Genomic DNA, 21,203 nt, shown 5'->3' with positions numbered 1-21,203 from the left:
CAAGGGGTATGGAGAGAAAGCAGAAGTGGGGCAGGGGGAGTAGGAAGGGCCGAATAGAAACGTAGAAAATAGGTGCAGGAGTAGGCCATTCGGCCCTTCGAGCCTGCACCACCATTCAATAAGATCATGGCTGATCCTTCACCTCAGTACCCCTTGCCTGCTTTCTCTCCATATCCCTTTTTCCCTTTAGCCGTAAGGGTCATATCCAACTCCCTCTTGAATATATCTAACGAACTGACATCAACAACTCTCTACGGAAGAGAATTCCACAAGGCAATAACTCTCTGAGTGAAGAAGTTTCTCCTCATCTCGGTCCTAAATGACTGTGTACCCTGGTTCTGGACTTCCCCAACATCGGGAACGTTCTTCCTGCATCTAACCTGTTCAGTCCCGTCAGAATTTTATATGTTTCTATGAGATCCCCTCTCATTCTTCTAAACTCCAGTGAATATAGGCCCAGTCGATCCAGTCTCTCCTCATATGTCAGTCCTGCCATCCCGAGAATCAGTCTGGTGAACCTTCGCTGCACTCCTTCAATAGCAAGAACGTCCTTCCTCAGATTAGGAGACCAAAACTGAACACAATATACCAGGTGAGGCCTCACCAAGGCCCTGTACAACTGCAGCAAGACCTCCCTGCTCTTATACTCAAATCCCCTAGCCATGAAGGCCAACATGCCATTTGCCTTCTTCACCGCCTGCTGCACCTGCAAGCCAACCTTCAATGACTGATGTACCATGACACCCAGGTCTCGTTGCACCTCCCCTTTTCCTAATCTGCCACCATTCAGATTATATTCTGCCTTCATGTTTTTGCCAACAAAGTGGATAACCTCACAATTATCCACATTATAGGGCATCTGCCATGCATTTGCCCACTCACCTAACCTGTCCAAGTCACCCTGCAGTCTCTTAGCATCCTCCTCACAGCTCACACCGCCATCCAGCTTAGTGTCATCTGCAAACTTGGAGATATTACTCTCAATTCCTTCATCTAAATCATTGATGTATATTGTAAATAGCTGGGGTCCCAGCACTGAACCCTGCGGCACCCCACTAGTCACTGCCTGCCATTCTGAAAAGAACCCGTTTATCCTGACTCTCTGCTTCCTGTCTGCCACCCAGTTCTCTATCCACATCAATACATTACCCCCAATACCATGTGCTTTAATTTTGCACACTAATCTCTTGTGTGGGACATTGTCAAAAGCCTTTTCAAAGTCCAAATACATCACATCCACTGATTCCCCCTTGTCCACTCTACTAGTTACATCCTCAAAAAATTCTCGAAGATTTGTCAAGCATGATTTCCCTTTCATAAATCCATGCTGACTTGGACCGATCCTGTCACTGCTTTTCAAATGCGCTGCTATTTTATCTTTAATAATTGATTCCAACATTTTCCCAATTACTGATGTCAGGCTAACCAGTCTATAATTCCCCATTTTTTCTCTCCCTCCTTTCTTAAAAAGTGATGTTACATTCGCTACCCTCCAGTCCATAGGAACTGATCCAGAATCGATAGAATGTTGGAAAATGATCACCAATGCATCCACTATTTCTAGGGCCACTTCCTTAATTACTCTGGGATGCAGCCTATCAGGCCCTGGGGATTTATCGGCCTTCAATATCATCAATTTCCCGAACACAATTCCCTGGAAATAAGGATTTCCTTCAGTTCCTCCTTCTCACTAGACCCTCGGTCCCCTAGTATTTCCGGAACTTTATTTGTGTCTTCCTTCGTGAAGACAGAACCAAAGTATTTGTTCAATTGGTCTGCCATTTCTTTGTTCCCCATTATAAATTCACCTGATTCTGACTGCATGGGACCTATGTTTGTCTTCACTAATCTTTTTCTTTTCACATATCTATAGAAGCTTTTGCAGTCAGTTTTTATGTTCCCAGCAAGCTTCCTCTCATACTCTATTTTCCCCTCCTAATTAAACCCTTTGTCCTCCTCTGCTGAATTCTAAATTGCTCCCTGTCCTCAGGTTTGCTGCTTTTTCTGGCCAATTTATATGTCTCTTCCTTGGATTGAACGCGATCCCTAATTTCCCTTGTTAGCCACTGTTGAGCCACCTTCCACATTTTATTTTTACTCCAGACAGGGATGTACAATTGTTGAAGTTCATCCATGTGATCATTAAATGTTTGCCATTGCCTATCCACCGTCAACCCTTTAAGTATCATTCGCCAGTCTATTCTAGCCAATTAACGTCTCATACTATCGAAGTTACCTTTCCTTAAGTTCAGGACCCTAGTCTCTGAATTAACTGTGTCACTCTCCATCTTAATAAAGAATTCTACCATATTATGGTCACTCTTCCCCAAGGAGCCTCGCACAACAAGATTGCTAATTAGTCCTTTCTCGTTACACATCACCCAGTCTAGGATGGCCAGCCCTCTAGTTAGTTCCTCGACATATTGGTCTAGAAAACCATCCCTAATACACTCCACTCCAGGAAATCCTCCTCCACCATACTACTACCAGTTTGGTTAGCCTAATCTATATGTAGATTAAAGTCGCCCATGATAACTGCTGTACCTTTACTGCACGCATCCCTAATTTCTTGTTTGATGCTGTCCCCAACCTCACTACTACTGTTTGGTGGTCTGTACACAACTCCCACTAGCGTTTTCTGCCCTTTGGTATTCCGCAGCTCTACCCTTACAGATTCCACATCATCCAAGCTAACGTCCTTCCTTACTATTGCGTTAATTTCTTCTCCAACCAGAAATGCTACCCCACCTCCTTTTCCTTTCTGTCTATCCTTCCTGAATGTTGAATACCCCTGGATGTTGAGTTCCCAGCCTTGGTCACCCTGGAGCCATGTCTCCGTAATCCCAATTATATCATATTCGATAATAGCTGCCTGCGCAGTTAATTTGTCCACCTTATTATGAATACTCCTCATATTGAGGCACAGAGTCTTCAGGCTTGTCTTTTTAACACACTTTGTCCCTTTAGACTTTTGCTGTAATGTGGCCCTTTTTGATTTTTGTCTTGGGTTTCTCTGCCCTCGATTTTTACTTTTCTTCTTACTATCTTTTGCTTCTGCCTCCATTTTACTTCCCTCTGTCTCCCTGCATAGGTTCCCATCCCCCTGCCATATTAGTTTAACCCCTCCCCAACAGCACTAGCAAATACTCCCCCTAGGACGTTGGTTCCGGTCCTGCCCAGGTGCAGACCATCCGGTTTGTACTGGTCCCATCTCCCCCAGAACCGGAATGGCCTACTCCTGCACCTATTTTCTATGTTTCTATGAGTATTTATTGAGATAAAAATTTGACACTGAGCCGCAGAAGTAAAAATCAATAATAAGCATGGTCAAAGAGGTGTGTTTTAAGGAGCGTCTTGAAGGAGGATAAGAGGCGGAGAGGTTTAGGAAGGGAATTCCAGAGCTTAGGGCCCAGGCAGAGTAAAACATTTTAAAATCTTATTTTTATGTTTTATTATTTGGTTGTTTCAAAGTATTTGTTTTATTTGGCAAATATTACAACAATCAAGTTAGGTTGTGAATTGAAGTTTTAATTAGCTGGCCCAAGAGAATGGAAATTCTCAGCTGTTCATAGGGTTACTAGTAACATCATCATATCATCATCAAAGACAGTCCCTCGGAAACGAGGAAGACTTGCTTCCACTTTAAAAATGTGTTCTTAAGTGACTGAACGGTCCAATACGGGAATTACAGTCTCTGTCACAGATGGGACAGACAGTTGTTGAAGGAAAGGGTGGACGGGACTGGTTTGCCGCACGCTCGTTCCGCTGCCTGCGCTTGGTTTCTGCACGCTCTCGACAATGAAACTTGAGGTGCTCAGCGCCCTCCCGGATGCACTTCCTCCACTTAGGGCGGTCTTTAGCCAGGGACTCCCAGGTGTTGGTGGGGATGTTGCATTTTATCAAGGAGGCTTTGAGGGTATCCTTGAAATGTTTCCTCTGCCCACCTGGGGTTCACTTTCCGTGTTGAAGTTCTGAGTAGAGCGCTTGCTTTGGGAATCTTGTGTCAGACATGCGAACAATGTGGCCAGCCCAGCAGAGCTGGTCGAGTGTGGTCAGTGCTTCGATGCTGGGGATGTTGGCCTGATCGAGAACACTGATGTTGGTGCATCTATCCTCCCCAGGGGATTTGCAGGATCTTGCGGAGACATCGTTGGTGGTATTTCTCCAGCGATTTGAGGTGTCTACTGTATATGGTCCACATCTCTGAGCTATATAGGAGGGCGGGTATCACTACAGCCCTGTTAAACTATAAACACTAACACAGCTTCTGTCCAAAGCTAGCCTGATGAAAGTAATTTTTTTTTGTAACTTTGTGTGTTCTCACATAAAGATCTTCCTTCCTCTACCATTTGTCACTCTTAAAAAAAGGTTGTCCTACGCCTGCACCTTTCTTGTCTCTATCATATTTTGAGTTTATGGTGTAGGAAGACCTCACTCAACTTTTAAAGCCTTTTGTTTCTATTAGTTTCTGTTTTAAAGTTGTTTTCTCCCCCCTCTGACCCAATCAAGGAAATGGCCAATGAAAGGAAGGACTCTACGAGGGCCATTCTGGCAGAAACAACGAACTTGGATTGATGTTATGTTCCAAGTGCTTCACATACAATGAATTACTGAGGTGTAGTTATTGTAGGCAAATGGCAAGGTTCCATAAACAGCCATCATCAGCTGAATGACCAGTTGATCAATTTATGGTTGGTTGGATTGAATATTGGCCAGGACACTGTTAGAACACCCTGCTCCTCTTCAACCAGTCTCATCAATGGGTTATTTAACTTCCACCTGAACAAGCAGTGTCTGACGAGTTGTTCAACTGTTATTGCCAGTACAGTCTGTTCTTGCCTCCTTTACCCTGAAGTATTTCCAAACCTATATTAAAATCACAACAGGTGCACAAAGGTGGCTTCCTCTTATCACCTCTCCCTCCCCCCAGGATCCGAGGCTTCAAATATGGGCAATCCTGGGTGCAAGCTCATCAATAAACTGTGACGTTTTTCTCATTATTTTCAAACTATTGTACTTGAGAAAGGTTCAGTAGCCTGTTCTTAATTCTACAGCAATTATATTCAAGCAGACCTACTTCTCAGGCAACATCCACATTCCCACTAATCCATCAACCCTGTGCTCGTTGACCTACATTGGCTTCCGGTTAAGCAACACCTCGATTTCAAAATTCTCATCCTTATTTTCAAATCCTTCCATAGCCTCCCCCACCCCCACCTCGCCACCCCTCCTCCCGTGCCGAGATGTCTGCACTCCTCTAATTCTGCCCTCTAGAGCATTCCTGATTATAATCGCTTAACCATTGGTGGCCGTGCCTTCTGTTGCCTCGGCCCCAAGCTCTGTAATTCCCTGCCTAAACCTCTCCGCCTCCCTTTCCTCCTTCAAGAAGCTCCTTAAAACCTACCTCTTTAGCCAAGCTTTTGCACTAATTTCTACTTATGCAGCTCGGTGTCAAATTTTTAATCTCCTAATACTCTGGTGAAGCGCCTTGGAACGTTCACTATGTTAAAGGCGCTATATAAATACAAGTTGTTGTAAATTCTCATGCACATAAATAAGGTTCTACACATTTTATGGTAGCACAAGGTTTGGATTCTAAATGAACGTTCTTTCATTTTGTTGCAGAATAAAGCATAAATGTGGATTTGAAGCGGGGTTGAGGTTGCCTGTCGGAATGGAACATGTGTTGCTTATTGTACATTGCGTTAATCAGGATTAAGTAAACCCATACTAATCTTGCACTCTTCTTTCATTCTGTTTTATTAATACAAATCAATTTGTCCAGAGTGTCAGGTGCCTGTAAATGGACAGAAAGTACATTGAGGAATGCTCAACTAATAAATAGAACAAGATCATTTTGCTCATATCGAACTAGACATGGGGCTAGACTTTGCATTAGTCTCCAGATCGCCCAAAAGTGGGTGGTATTTCCAGCGTTGGAATATCGCCCATTTTCAAACCCGCTAGTTTCCACTTTTTAATTTGGCCGTAGCGATGTGAAATGGGTGTTAGCAGTTTATTCAGTCATGCAAGGCTGCCGTCCATAGCAACTGTCTTTTCCCACGTTTCAGGTGGTTAGGGGTCATCTACATGTGCGCAGAAGAGAGTGAAAGAGGAGAGAGAGGAGAAAGCTGCTGGAGAGGTTGTAGTGTTGGTAGTGTGGTTTGTGGATTATTGGAGACTGGAGTTGTTTTTGAGATTATAAATGGATTCAATTGAAATGATTGAAAGAAGGATGAGCGAGGAAAAGGAGGAAGGAGTAGCGGAAGTGGGAGAAATGGGAGAACATAGGTGCGCAAAGCGCTTTCGTGAGGAGGCCAATTGACCCGGGGTGGGCGTGGGAACCCCTCCACCCCGGGTTTATCAAAGGATATGGACAGAGATAGCAGAGGTGATATCTGCTAGCACTCATGAGGTGAAGGAGTCCAACCAGTACCGTAAGCGCTGGAACGATCTTGTTGGTTCAGGCAGAGTAAGTATTAAATGTATTTATATTTATTTATTTATATAATAAATTGTAATGGTGCAATGATTAATTTAAATGCAAATCTGATGTATTATAGTTAGACTGGTAATCGATTAATCCAAACCTCGATCTGATTCAAGTTATTCGCAGATGGTAGATATAACCATGCATGCGATATGTATAATGTTTACGGTGACTATGATTAGCATGGGATGACTAATTGTAGATTGTCTGTGCGTTGTGTTGTGTAATATTATATTACTATCTGTCAGTAATCTGCTATCTGTTTTATCTGTAAAAGTACCTAGCAATGATCTTATGACATACCATGCTCTTGTCACCTTTGCAGAAGAAGCTTTTGAAGAATAGGGCCGAGCAACGGCATACGGGTGGCGGCCAGGCTGATATTAGCGCCCTGACCGACCTGGAAGAGCGGGCGTTGGCACTGGTGGGAGTCCACAAATGGTCGACCACCCGTGTAACATCTGAATCAGTTATCGTGCCACGTGAGTAATGTATAAACCATTGGGTGATTTAAAGTCATTTAATGCCATTCATTTCCGTATAATATATGATTGATGTCATAGAAACATAGAAAATAGGTGCAGGAGCAGGCCATTCGGCCCTTCTAGCCTGCACCGCCATTCAATGAGTTCATGGCTGAACATGCAACTTCAGTACCCCATTCCTGCTTTCTCACCATACCCCTTGATCCCCTTAGTAATAAGGACTACATCTAACTCCTTTTTGAATATATTTAGTGAATTGGCTTCAACAACTTTCTGTGGTAGAGAATTCCACAGGTTCACCACTCTCTGGGTGAAGAAGTTCCTCCTCATCTCGGTCCTAAATGGCTTACCCCTTATCCTTAGACTGTGACCCCTGGTTCTGGACTTCCCCAACATTGGGAACATTCTTCCTGCATCTAACCTGTCTAAACCCATCAGAATTTTAAACGTTTCTATAAAAGGTCCCCTCTCATTCTTCTGAACTCCAGTGAATACAAGCCCAGTTGATCCAGTCTTTCTTGATAGGTCAGTCCCACCATCCCGGAAATCAGTCTGGTGAACCTTCGCTGCACTCCCTCAATAGCAAGAATGTCCTTCCTCAGGTTAGGAGACCAAAACTGTACACAATACTCCAGGTGTGGCCTCACCAATGCCCTGTACAACTGTAGCAACACCTCCCTGCCCCTGTACTCAAATCCCCTCGCTATGAAGGCCAACATGCCATTTGCTTTCTTAACCGCCTGCTGTACCTGCATGCCAACCTTCAATGACTGATGTACCATGACACCCAGGTCTCGTTGCACCTCCCCTTTTCCTAATCTGTCACCATTCAGATAATAGTCTGTCTCTCTGTTTTTACCATCAAAGTGGATAACCTCATATTTATCCACATTATACTTCATCTGCCATGCATTTGCCCACTCACCTAACCTATCCAAGTCGCTCTGCAGCCTCATAGAATCCTCCTCACAGCTCACACTGCCACCTAACTTAGTGTCATCCGCAAATTTAGAGATACTACATTTAATCCCCTCGTCTAAATCATTAATGTACAGTGTAAACAGCTGGGGCCCCCAGCACAGAATCTTGCGGTACCCCACGAGTCACCGTCTGCCATTCTGAAAATTCCCATTTACTCCTACTCTTTGCTTCCTGTCTGACAACCAGTTCTCAATCCATGTCAGCACACTACCCCCAATCCCATGTGCTTTAACTTTGCACATTAATCTCTTGTGTGGGACCTTGTCGAAAGCCTTCTGAAAGTCCAAATATACCACATCAACTGGTTCTCCTTTGTCCACTTTACTGGAAACATCCTCAAAAAATTCTAGAAGATTTGTCAAGCATGATTTCCCTTTCACAAATCCATGCTGACTTGGACCTATCATGTCACCTCTTTCCAAATGCGTTGTTATGACATCCTTAATAATTGATTCCATCATCTTACCCACTACCGATGTCAGGCTATAATTCCCCGTTTTCTCTCTCCCTCCTTTGTTAAAAAGTGGGGTTACATTGGCTACACTCCACTCGATAGGAACTGATCCAGAGTCAATGGAATGTTGGAAAATGACTGTCAATCCACTATTTCCAAGGCCACCTCCTTAAGTACTCTGGGATGCAGTCCATCAGGCCCTGGGGATATATCGGCCTTCAATCCCATTAATTTCCCCAACACAATTTCCCGACTAATAAGGATTTCCCTCAGTTCCTCCTCCTTACTAGACCCGCTGACCCCTCTTATATCCAGAAGGTTGTTAATGTCCTCCTTAGTGAATACCGAACCAAAGTACTTGTTTAACTGGTCCGCCATTTCTTTGTTCCCCGTTATGACTTCCCCTGATTCTGACTGCAGGGGACCTACGTTTGTTTTTACTAACCTTTTTCTCTTTACATATCTATAGAAACTTTTGCAATCCGTCTTAATGTTCCCTGCAAGCTTCTTCTCGTACTCCATTTTCCCTGCCCTAATCAAACCCATTGTCCGCCTCTGCGGAGTTCTAAATTTCTCCCAGTCTCCGGGTTCACTGCTATTTCTGGCCAATTTGTATGCCACTTCCTTGGCTTTAATACTATCCCTGATTTCCCTCGATAGCCACGGTTGAGCCACCTTCCCTTTTTTATTTTTACGACAGACAGGAATGTACAATTGTTGTAGTTCATCCATGCGGTCTCTAAATGTCTGCCATTGCCCATCCACAGTCAACCCCTTAAGTATCATTCGCCAATCAATCCTAGCTAATTCACGCCTCATACCTTCAAAGTTACCCTTCTTTAAGTTCTGGACCTTGATCTCTGAATTAACTGTTTCATTCTCCATCCTAATGCAGAATTCCACCATATTATGGTCACTCTTCCCCAAGGGGCCTCGCACAACGGGATTGCCAATTAATCCTCTCATGTTATGTAATGAATGATGGGATCATGAAATATTGTAATGCAATGCAGATTTTGTACTATCATGATGTTAATTATATGTGATGTCTGTCACTATATTTATAGCAGTAGTGTTGCTCTCATGCATATACCTGTGTAGCGTAAGCATTCTTATGTGACCCTAGCATCCACTTGTCTTCTAATTACCTCATTTATAGAAACATAGAAAATAGGTGCAGTAGGCCATTCAGCCCTTCAAGCCTGCACCAACATTCAATAAGATCATGGCTGATAATCACCTCAGTATCCCTTTCCTGCTTTCTCTCCATACCCCTTGATCCTGTTAGCCATAAGGGTCATATCTAATTCCCTCTTGAATATATCCAACAAACTGGAATCAACAACTCTCTGGGGTAGAGAATTCCACAGGTTAACAACTCTGAGTGAAGAAGTTTCTCCTCATCTCGGTCCTAAATGGCTTACCCTTATCCTTGGACTGTGTCCCCTGGTTCTGGACTTCCCCAACATCAGGAACATTCTTCCTGCATCTAACCTGTCTAGTCCCGTCAGAATTTTATATGTTTTTATGAGATCCCCTCTCATCCTTCTAAACTCCAGTGAATACAGGCCCAGTCAATCCAGTCTCTCCCCATATGTCAGTCCTGCCATCCCTGGAATCCGTCTGGTGAACCTTCACTGCACTCCCTCAATAGCAAGAATGTTCTTCCTCAGATTAGGAGACCAAAACTGAACACAATATTTCAGGTGAGGCCCTGTACAACTGCAGTTATTCCTCCCTGCTCCTATACTCAAATCCCCTAGCTATGAAGGCCAACATGCCATTTGCCTTCTTCACCACCTGCTGTGCCTGCATGCCAACTTTCAATGACTGATGTACAATGACACCCAGGTCTCGTTGCACCTCCCCTTTTCCTAATCTGCCACCATTCAGATAATATACTGCCTTTGTGTTTTTGCCACCAAAGTGGATAACCTCACATTTATTCACATTATACTGCATCAGCTATGCATTTGCCCACTCACCTAACCTGTCCAAGTCACCCTGCAGCTTCTTAGCATCCTCCTCACAGCTCACACAACATCTGTGGAGAGAGTTTTTCAGGTCAATGATCTTTCATTAGAATGTTAAAGTGCTTCACAGCTAATTAAGTACTTTTGAAATGTTGTCACTCTTGCAATATCGGGAATCTGAGCAAGCAATTTGCACCCAGCAAGGTCCTGCAATCAGCAATGACCAGATATCTATTTTAGTGATGTTGCTTGAGGGATTGATAATGAGTAGGTCATGGAGAGAACTCCCCTGATCCAATTCAGATAGTGCATTCGAGGTGTGCATATGCCTGTAGGGGCCCCCGCAAGTTCCGGGTTCAAGTAGGTGCGAAGCGCATGAGCCTAAACCCGGAACTTGCAATCTGTCAAGAATTCTCTTGACCGGTTGCCGCATCCGGATGTAAAGGGCCTCCGTGGGCAGAGTTGGGTTATTTGTCCAACTTCTGCCCAGAGAATGCCCATGAAATTCTTACGACTGATTATAAGGAGACATTTTCAATAGATATTTTTTCAGTAATTTAAACATTTAAAATCCTGTTAAATAAAGCACGTTTAATTTTAGACCCTTTAAAATGTTAAAAAAATTCAAAAATTAAATTTTTGTTCTATATAATTACATTCTATTTTGATTAAAATAAATGGAGAAATTTCTTCAGAGTTGTTAACCTGTGGAATTTTCTACTGCAGAGATGTTGATGCCAGTTTATTGGATATATTCAAGAGGGAGTTAGATATGGCCCTTACAGCTAAAGAGATCAAGGGGTATGGAGAGAAAGCAGGAAAGGGGTACTGAGGGAATGATCAGCCATGATCTTATTGAATGGCCTACTCCTGCACCTATTTTCTATGTTTCTATGTCTGACCTGCCAAACATTTCCAGCATTTTCTGTTTTTAATTTAAGCATGAAGATGTTGTGAAAGGTGCTATATAAATGCAAGTTTTTTTTTCCTTTTTCTTTCTTGCCTATGCTGCGTTTAGATCCCTCTTGGATTGATTTTAGACAATACTGTTGTCCTACTTTCTCCTCAAACCCTTTTATATTATTTTTAAACTAATTATCTAGCAACTTTACTAGCATGAATTGTTTTATTGAACATAACTTGCAGCAAACCGTTTGTGCTCAACAATTCTTGTGGTCTTGCTATTTTGCTTAGACCTTAACTTCTCAAACTCCCTCTGCACAAAGGCACCAGGACTTGGACACAAAACTCTGCAGTCAGGCCAATGAACTTGCATTGTTCTCAGTCATTGCTGTTTTCAAATCGTATCTATAATGTTACATCAGAGAGACTAAGAATAACTAGTGCAAGGCAGAAGGGAAGTTTCGCACAAAGAGCCAGGTGGGCTGAATGGTCTTCACATGTACTGTAAGCTATGATGGTTCTGTAGGGACAATGCATTTACAATTTCAGTACAAGTAGCAATGAATATATTACCCAGTTGTTGGTGCTGATTACTCTGCATCTGTCCATAGGATCAGTGACTCCTTTATGAAACATTCATTTGATGATATCAAATCCATTTCAAGGGGAATGAATCCTAAATTCTGTGTCGGACTGTTCACAACCTTGGTGTCATATTTGACTCCAAAATGAGCTTCCAGCCACACATCCGCGGCATAACTAAAACTGTCTATTTACTCCCCAACAATGCCCGTCTCAGCTCATCTGCTGTTGAAACCCTCATCCATGCCTTTGTTAGCTCTAGACTACTCTAACGCACTCCTGGCTGGCCTCCCACATTCTACCCCAGGTAAACTTGAAGTCATCCAAAACGCAGCAACCCGTCTCCTAACTCGCACCAGTTCCTGCTCACTCATCACCCCGTGCTCGATGACCTACATTGGCTTCCAGTTAACGCCTCTATTTCAAAATTCTCATCCTGGTTTACAAATCCCTCCATGGTCTCGCCCCTCCCTATCTCTAATCTCCTTCAGCCTCATAACCCCCAACTCCACCTCCCAAGATATCTGCACTCCTCAAATTCTGCCTTCGAGCATCTGTGATTATAAACTGCCTTCAGCTGCCTAGGCCCTAAGCTCTGGAACTCCCTCCCTAAACCTCGCCATCCTCCTTCCTTGACCAAGCTTTTGGTCATCTGCTGTAATTTCTTCTTATCTGGCTCAGTGTCAAATTTATTCACTCCTGTGAAGCACCTTGGGACATTTTACTACATTAAAAGGCACTATACAAGTCGTTTTTATTGTTGAGGACCGTAGTTTCCATTTTGATACAATTGTGTTTGCACCACACATGGACGATGAATGACCAGCTAATTGATTGCCAGCAGTGTTGCCAGAGAGAAATGTTGGTCATGACACTACACACACTCAGTATTATACTAGATTATGTCTGCAAATGTGAGGTGGAACTTGAAACCACAACCTTCTGAATGGTGTTAAAACTTGGAAACAGAGGGTTGGAAATGCAAAAAACACATGTTCACATGAAGACTTTATTGCTCCCATCACTCCTTAGAATCCAAATGCACTTACATGGATAATACACAAGGACAAGTTAGTGACAAACATGGTTTACAATTAAAGCTGGCAGGCAGGGTGGACAGAGACTAAGCTGGAGAATGAGAATACCGGAGGGATGAGCTTCAATGGGCCAAAAGTCAATTTCTTGTACTTTATTTTACTCACATTCTTAATTTGTGTCATTAAAAGAATCTCCAATGTTTACAGAAAGCTGTTGTGGCTACCATGACATCATCAAACATGTATCCATTCAAATTCAGTGTGCTATGGATACCAGAATCTACAAGATGTCAATTGGAACCTTCTGTTATGAAGTCATTGTTATCATCAATTAAAAAAATAACCATTTGTTTCAACTATTCACTGTTTAGTTTCAAATATACTGAGCTTAGTGAATTGAACACAAATTAGAAGCAACTTACAAGTGAAAATGGAAGCTAACTTAGGACCCTGTAGCAACAACATGGGGCTTTTATCTGGAATGGGAGCTGCTTATTTACTGTACAATCCAATCAATATAAGCACAAACACTGAAGACCAGGACAGAAGAACATCTAGTAACGAACATTGCTCATGTGTTGAAGTGGGTAACTCACACATGATTCAGGCTGATGCATCAGGATTTACTATCACCAGCAGCTGCGATGACATGGATGCACAACACTTGCGTAGGCTTTTGGCTATTAAGCAAAATCCCAATCCTACCCTGAAAGCACTCATTGGAACAAGTATTTGTAGATTGGCTGCATTTTCAGCTAATCATGAATTAATTCGTTCACAAGGTGGGATCAGCATCATTGTAGAATCATTGAATGATCCTCTGACCGAGATAAAAGTAGATGCTTTAAATGCTCTTAATTTCCTTTCTAACAATGTCACAAATCGAGAAATAATCCAGGAATATGTTCATCAAGTTCGTAAGCTGGTCAGTGCAGCCATTTTAGACTCTGAATTACAGTTAGCTGCTTTAAGGCTGCTCAGCAACTTGCTGCACTACCATCAAAACCAGGTCAAGGTGAAAAGGTCCATCCCGGAATTCTTTGAACTGTTGCAGAAAGGGTCAGCGCAAACTAAGGCCCAAGTATTAAACATTTTCAGCAATCTGTCAACAAACTTAGAGCTCACGTTTGATATTCTGAACACCAGAGTTCCACCATCCTTCCTTTTATTGTTTAATACCTGCATACCACCAGATATTCTAAAAGGTCATCTAACATTTGTGGCCAATTTAAATGAAATCAGGAGAAGTCCACATTATGAATCCGCTCAGCAAGAATACAATGAGGAGTCCCTCTTTGCACTGTTATTTGGAGGCTCACAATTTTCAAATAAACTCTTTTCCTTAATGACACACCCAGACAATGGGGTGTTCTTACTGACTACTAAGATCCTATCAAAATTACAATGAATTACTTGAAAGTTACAGCTAAAAAGTTTTAATTAATTCTATTAAATATTATCTAATGATTTCAAGAGCTGTTTAAGCCACAGTAACTAGTTCAATGGTTTGCATGCATGAAATATTTTTATTCTATGGACATTATTCCTTACAATTATAATTGTGAATTACAGTGAAAATAAGATCATAAATTATATGCAGAAGCACATTGTGAGCTTTCACAAAGGTGAAAGACCCAGTATAATGTGACTGATAGTTCAAGATTCTATTTATTGTACTTTCTGGAGCATGTCACAGGAAACACGTTAAGTGGTAACTCCAGTTAATTTAATTTCCCCAACAACTTGAAAACTATTAGCATCAGCACTAACAATTACATTAGTAGATAATGCCACAAATAAAGGTGATTGGTATCTGCTTCACAACACAGTCTTCTCATTCTTTTAACCACTCAACAGTTCAAGCTTTATAATCAATTGTAAAGCTGAAAACACATGAACAAAGATCATTTACCATTGCAGAGAATGTAACTTTATAAAATAACAGCACCATTGATGCACTATTTAAAAAAAAAAAAATTGGACAGATCGTACTTCACATACTTGATATGGGGTGGAAGAGAATTACTGTGAAAGGGTTTCTCCAATTTTATACTGAAGTTTAGTAACGTGGCTTACGGCACAAAAACCCCACGCGCTTATTTTCAATCCAAATACTCTAGCGTAAGGCACACCCCAACTCTTCCAATTAAAATGTGCCAAAATACTACATACATCAGTTAACAATATGGGATTGAAGGGTAGGAGTGAAGAACGAGATGAATAAAATACATTAAACCATGTTATTATATCATATGCATCCTCTCTTCATAATCCTTTAGATGACACTTTCACATAATGGCCCATCAAAAGGCCAAGGCAGCAAGATCATCTTTGGAAGCCAGTTCAAAAAATCATTTACACCTAAAAATGTTGGTCTGTCTCTTCTCTTCACAGATGCTGATGCACCTACTGTATAGTTCCAGCAGTTTGTTTTTATTTCTTGAATTTTCAAAACTTCAGTTGGCTCTCTGTTTGCAAAGATTAATGGAACGAGTACCTTCAAAAGACAGCTTGCTTCCTGCTAAGCCTACTCCAAAAGCACTTTTTACTTTGAACTAAGCGTTTGAACTTTCTTTTTCCTAAATTTGACACAATCTTGTGGCTTCAAAGTGTTGACTCTAGTCCTCCTCAAAAATATTGAAAGGCGTTGAGTCATTGCAGGGAGTCCGAGGAGAGGCTGCTTATTACCCTCTTAATTTTCTGTTCTCCAGCTAGCAATGATCATTTGCTCTGCCTTTCTATTTTTATAGCTAAAGAAAACCAGTTGGAGCTGTTGCCTACAGTTGTAATGTCATTTTGCTTCCACCACACAAAATATTGCACATCCATCTTGCATGTGCTGCACTTGTGATCCCACGTGTGCACAAATTGATCAATGCATTACTACACAACAAATGCCGCTGCTTTTCTCTTTGTTGGATGAGGCACATGTTAAACATGCCTAGCCAAGCCAGCTAGTCACTGACAATGGGTCCTTTGCACATGCGCAATGTCTTTGAAAACATGTCCCAGTCACTCAGAAGTTGAAAAGGGTTAAAACAAAATCTGAAGAATGGAGTTTTGCAAATGTTCGGGCTGCAAGTTGCAGTTTTGCACATGGAATATTCCAAAAAGAACTTTTTCCTTCAGGTGTGTGCCATTCTGCAGTCACTGCAAGTCTATGACAATTATAGGTGAGGCAATGCCTCACTTTCCTTATCTGACAAGCTACCTCTGGCTTAACATGTTAATATGAAATTCCTTTGTCCACTACTTTAAATGAGGTGTTATCCCATTCATTTAAAATTTTAAGAATATTAATGTCTCTTAACATAGCGAGTAAAAAAATGTTCAGAAATGCTAACTGTTGTTCTGCCAGTCACTTCAACATTTATTTAATTGGTAGCTATTTTGACAAAACTCCAACCGTAAAACTGTCTACATCCTATGAAAGAATTAAATTAATCTAAATATACAGCATTAAAATTGTAACTTAAAATGATTAATAATCTACTTCAGTAAACAAATACAAATCTGCAGTATCGTCAATAAAGCATGCGCATCAGAATTTTTTATTTATTTATTTTTTTTTTTAAATACACACTCTGGGCTAATAAACTGAAGTCCACAGCATTCTTTTGGTACAATTTAAGAGTATAAATCTTAAGAATGCCTATTATGCCCAATGACAACTTCCAGGTGATAACTGTGGTCATTCAAATGTTAAACTGGACAAAGTTAAAACTCATCCAAGACTGGATGTCAGACAGGCAGTCTGACAGCACAGAGGCAGTTGGATTTGAGAGATGGTGGTAAGGTAGAGCTGGGTGTCATCAGCGTATGTGTGGTTAGCTGACCCTGGTTTGATGGATGATGTCACTAGGGGCAGAATGTAGATGAAAAGAGCAAGACCCCAATATTATATTCTTGGAGGTCTCTGTAGGTGACAATGAGGGAGTGAAGATGATCTGGCTACATTTGGAAAGGTATGAAACAAACAATGACAGGGAAGGTCTAAGGAACTAGGCAACAGAGGACAGATGTTGGAGAAGCATGGTGTTGGAGACTGTAGAGAGGTCAAGGAAGGATAAAGCACCACGGAGAAGATCATTAATGCCGGTCAGCGCTCTTCTGGTGCTGAGACAGACAGAAGCTGGACTGGAAGGATTAAAAAAATTACAGGCAAGATGGGCAGAGTCAGGAGGTAACAACATATCCAAGGACCTTAGAGGGGAAGAGAGGGCAATAATTGGCATGGATGAAAAAGTTGACATTTTTATGTAAGGAAGGGTGCGATAGTGACACTTTTAAAGGGGACAGGGATGGTGTCAAAGAAATAAAAACCATTAACTATGACAGCTAACAATGGGGGTTTGATGAAATACACTAGCTCCTTGCACTTGGCATTTGAGGGAAGGTGAAGGGGGCAGGGAAGAGGATTTTGAGGAGGAAAAAATGAGCCCAAGGTCATCCTTGCCCTCCAGGATAACAGTGGCTGGTTTTAGTTGAGGAAGGTGAAGCACTACAGTACTTGCCATAATCAATCAAGATCTGGCAATGGATGGCTAGGGACAGACTTAAGAAAACATGGAAGGTTTGAAAATGTTACATTTAGACATGGAAAACTCCCATTTCAGATACTTGTAGTTCCTGCAGATGACATGCGGGAGCCAGAACAAAAGACTATTGCTGTATGATTTCCTGACATTTAACCAGAAACTATAAATTTTACACAAACTATTTTTTTTTGGCATCTACAGGATTAAAAACTATTGCAAAACTTGTATTAAAAAAGAGTTCCTGTAAGATGATTTACAATTCAGAAACCGTATATTTGTCTTCATACAGATGTATACCCAAGGGGATAACAATTGCAACAATCTGCTTGCATGATTTAATTTATTCTCATGTTACACTACCAGACTCCCTGAAATAGTAGATATTGCCACATAGATCAGAGATTCACAAACTTAAATATATTTTAAACAGTATATAAAAAGCACAAAAAATTGCAAATACTAAAATTACTATACACATGCATACAAGACAGTACACAATGAACCTTTTATCTCCATAAGTACTTCTTTGGGTAAGCTATAAAAATCTTGGTTACTATACTTGAATGCAGTTGATTTCTTAATTTCTGAAACAGCAAATCATATTTTAATGATTATTTAAACATGGGTGAAATAGTGCCTTCCATCTGACCAATATACCATAAGAACCGCAACTTTCTTTCAGATTCCAGCACTGAACCACATCCAAGGTGTTTAGAGCTACATTCTACTAGCTTAAATATAATTTTTCAGCAAATATGACAATACTGCATATCCATATGTACAATTAAGTGCATCGTACAAGTGTGGAACTAGAAACATTCGAAAATAAATTGAGATCAAAAACCGGTTTGCGTCCCCAAACTAGCACTGATGTTTGTCTTCTACCTTTTTGCTCCCATGTACGATAAAGAACATTGTGCCACATTAAAGTGCTTTTTAAAAATAAAGTGTACTTTGCTACAAGATTGTGATTTTTGGAATATTTACTACACTAATCAATGTCCCGTAGCATTGTTCAGAGATAACGAGACTGTGTGCGCTATTTGGCTGAGAGATTACAGCACTAACTCTGCAGCAAGCAAGAACAGTTGTCGTCATTTTAAAAAAAGAGAGGGGTAACAGCACCATCATCTGGAAGAAAGAAGAGGAGCAGGGATTTACTGTTACTGCATTACAGGGTACCCGTTGATTTAAAAATAAAGTAGGATTTTATACATATAGTAATGGATCTCCCATAATGTGTTTGTGGTAAGTTGGAGGATAGGCTCAATAGGAAGTGGATTCAAAAGGGAAGTACTTGTGGTTTAGGCAGAGAGGGAAAGGGAACATTATTAGAATTTTAATAGACAAGTTTAAGTAGCGTGTATTTATAAATATATAAAATATCCATCAAAAAGGGAGAGGCTTATGAGCTGGGGTAACAATTGGGAGCAAATGAGGCGAACTATTGAGGGGGGTTAAGTAATGGGGTAACAAATGGGGAAAAAGAGCCAAGGAGAGACAGGGGAGTAGCTATCAGTTGGGACAGCAAATGGAAAAGAAAGGTTAAGAGCCGAGGTTGCAGTTAAGGTGCAAATCCAAAAACGAAAACCAAAAAAGCAGAAGAGTTCAGAAAGCAATGGAGGAACAAAGAAAAAAGGGGGTATGTCAGTTTATCACAGCTTTAAGTATTTAACATGCTTTCTATTTTCAATCAACAAAATACAGATGATAATTAATACTTGTTTTCTTTCAAAATTTAACTCATTTTGTTTTTAGAAAGGATGTTAGTGATTTGTGAGGAAAACTATTACCGTGTCACCTAGTGATGTTACAGATAATCAATAAAGTTACTGCCGAGAGGTGCCGTCTTTCAGATGAGACGTCTGCTCTCAAGTGGACGTAAAAGATCACACGGCACTATTTCGAAGAAGAGTAGGGGAGTTATCCCCAGTGTCCTGGCCAATATTTATCCCTCAATCAACATAAAAACAGATTATCTAGTCATCACATTACTGTTTGTGGGTTCTGCTGTGCGCAGTGACTACACTCCAAAAGTACTTCATTGGCTGTAAAGTGCTTTGAGATGGTTGTGAAAGGTGCTATATAAATGTTAAGTCTCTTCTTTTTTTATTTAACATTGGAATTACCAGGTCATATTTTTGGATCTTTGCACTAGATACTTTCACAGGCTTAGCATCACCAGAAACTCCTATATGCAGACCTCAAATCTCCTTCGATCCGCAGTGTACTTGTAGATAAACGATAGCGAGACCCTACTGGAATACATTACATTGCGCTGGGTCTCTCTCTCTTGGAAAACCAGACTGAATCTAAATGTTACCAACAACTTGCATCTATATAGCAGGGTGTGTAGGGCCGGAGGAGTTTACACAGATAGATAGAGGGGCGAGGCCATGAACAAATTTAATAATGGGGATGAGAATTTTAAACTTGAAGCATGGGGGACTAGGAGCCAGTGTAGGCCAGCAAGGATCAGGGTGATGGGAATAGCGTTTTGGGACAGTTTACTATGCAAGTTGTTGTTGTTGCTAAGCAATGTGTAATGTGTAATCTGTCGTCATTTAACCCAATTAGCACCTTATGCTTCCTATTATGTTTCACACCATGTGATGGCTACCTGGAATCTGAACTTGTGGTTCTTCCTTTGAGAACTGTGTACCCCTGGGTCATTACCCCTCCCAAGTTTTTTGATATTGCTAGAAAAGACAAGTTAAATATTCAGCAGACAAAAATTAATTCTTTCTTGTCTATTAGTAGGGCATAAAAGGGGCGGTGAGCAGCCTCGGGAGTGGCGTGGAGGCATACTACTTCTGGGAGCAGCGCGAGCTGGTGCAGGAGGGCGACGGCATCGAAGAGTGACATCATCAAGGTCCAGCTGGTGATTGAAGCGTGGGTAGATACAGCAGGAGCGGCGAGATCGGGGCAAAGGATTGGCGAGAGACTGTAGAGACTTGATCGGGGCCCAGGTGAGGCGCGAGTTTGGGGGCCAGCCCACACTGCGATATTTGCGCGCACTAGGTCAGTGCAGCAGAGCAGCTCTCCAATCGTCTTGGATAACTCTTGCCACTGGACCTAGCTCCCTCAAGCCAGTGTGGTGGCTGGTGTGCAATGGACACCCCACGTTAAAAAAATCCACGCATAGGCATCTTCCAACCTTCAGGATGTAGTTCAGGACCTGGAATATTAGGTCCTTCATTGAAATACCTGTGAACTCATCCTTTTTTGGCATGGAAGCAAGTCATCCTCGCTTCAAGGGACTGCCTATGATTATGGCCTAGTAGTGAGAGATTACAGATTAAATGCTGACATTTTAAACATTGGAATTTCTATTGGAAATACCAAAATCCCTGTGCAGTTCGTAACAATTCAGCCTAAATGTTAATCCTGCTTCCATTACATTGCATTTTATAATGCAACTCATAACATGGAAAGCAAGGTATTGTGGATAGGAAGTCCACACCATGAACACGACTTAATATATAGATAGATATTATTTCCAATTCCTCCTGATATTTTGGCTTCATACAAAAATCAGTAATTATTATTTGTTCAGTGCCACATTTACAAAAGCTCAGTAATGTGTCCTTATTTAAAATATAAGGAAACATTTAGAGATACTTTCCACAAAGCCTTAACAATAGTGGCTCCATCCTGCATCTGATGTTATAACAGACCAACACTCTGCACACTACGGCTGTTTAAAGAACAAATTTATTTCTGGAAGATTAGACAGCAGGTTCTACATCATGATATCATA

At 41.4% G+C, this 21,203-nt stretch overlaps 1 protein-coding gene across 1 annotated transcript; it reads left to right on the top strand.

The window, feature by feature from the left end:
- Positions 1-13,335: 13,335 nt before the first annotated feature.
- Positions 13,336-14,313, top strand: LOC139226212 (armadillo repeat-containing protein 10-like). Its single transcript, XM_070856839.1, has one exon. It carries the CDS (start codon positions 13,336-13,338, stop codon positions 14,311-14,313), a length of 978 nt encoding a protein of 325 aa, XP_070712940.1.
- The last annotated feature ends 6,890 nt before the right edge of the window (positions 14,314-21,203 follow it).

The sequence above is a fragment of the Pristiophorus japonicus genome, chromosome 16 (assembly GCF_044704955.1).
Source record: "Pristiophorus japonicus isolate sPriJap1 chromosome 16, sPriJap1.hap1, whole genome shotgun sequence".
NCBI classification, from domain to species: domain Eukaryota; kingdom Metazoa; phylum Chordata; class Chondrichthyes; family Pristiophoridae; genus Pristiophorus; species Pristiophorus japonicus.
This window is presented reverse-complemented; position numbering and strand designations above follow the sequence as displayed.

Excerpts from the sequence above, each read along its gene's own strand:
- LOC139226212 (XM_070856839.1), top strand. The coding sequence starts at position 13,336 with ATGGAAGCTAACTTAGGACCCTGTAGCAACAACATGGGGCTTTTATCT.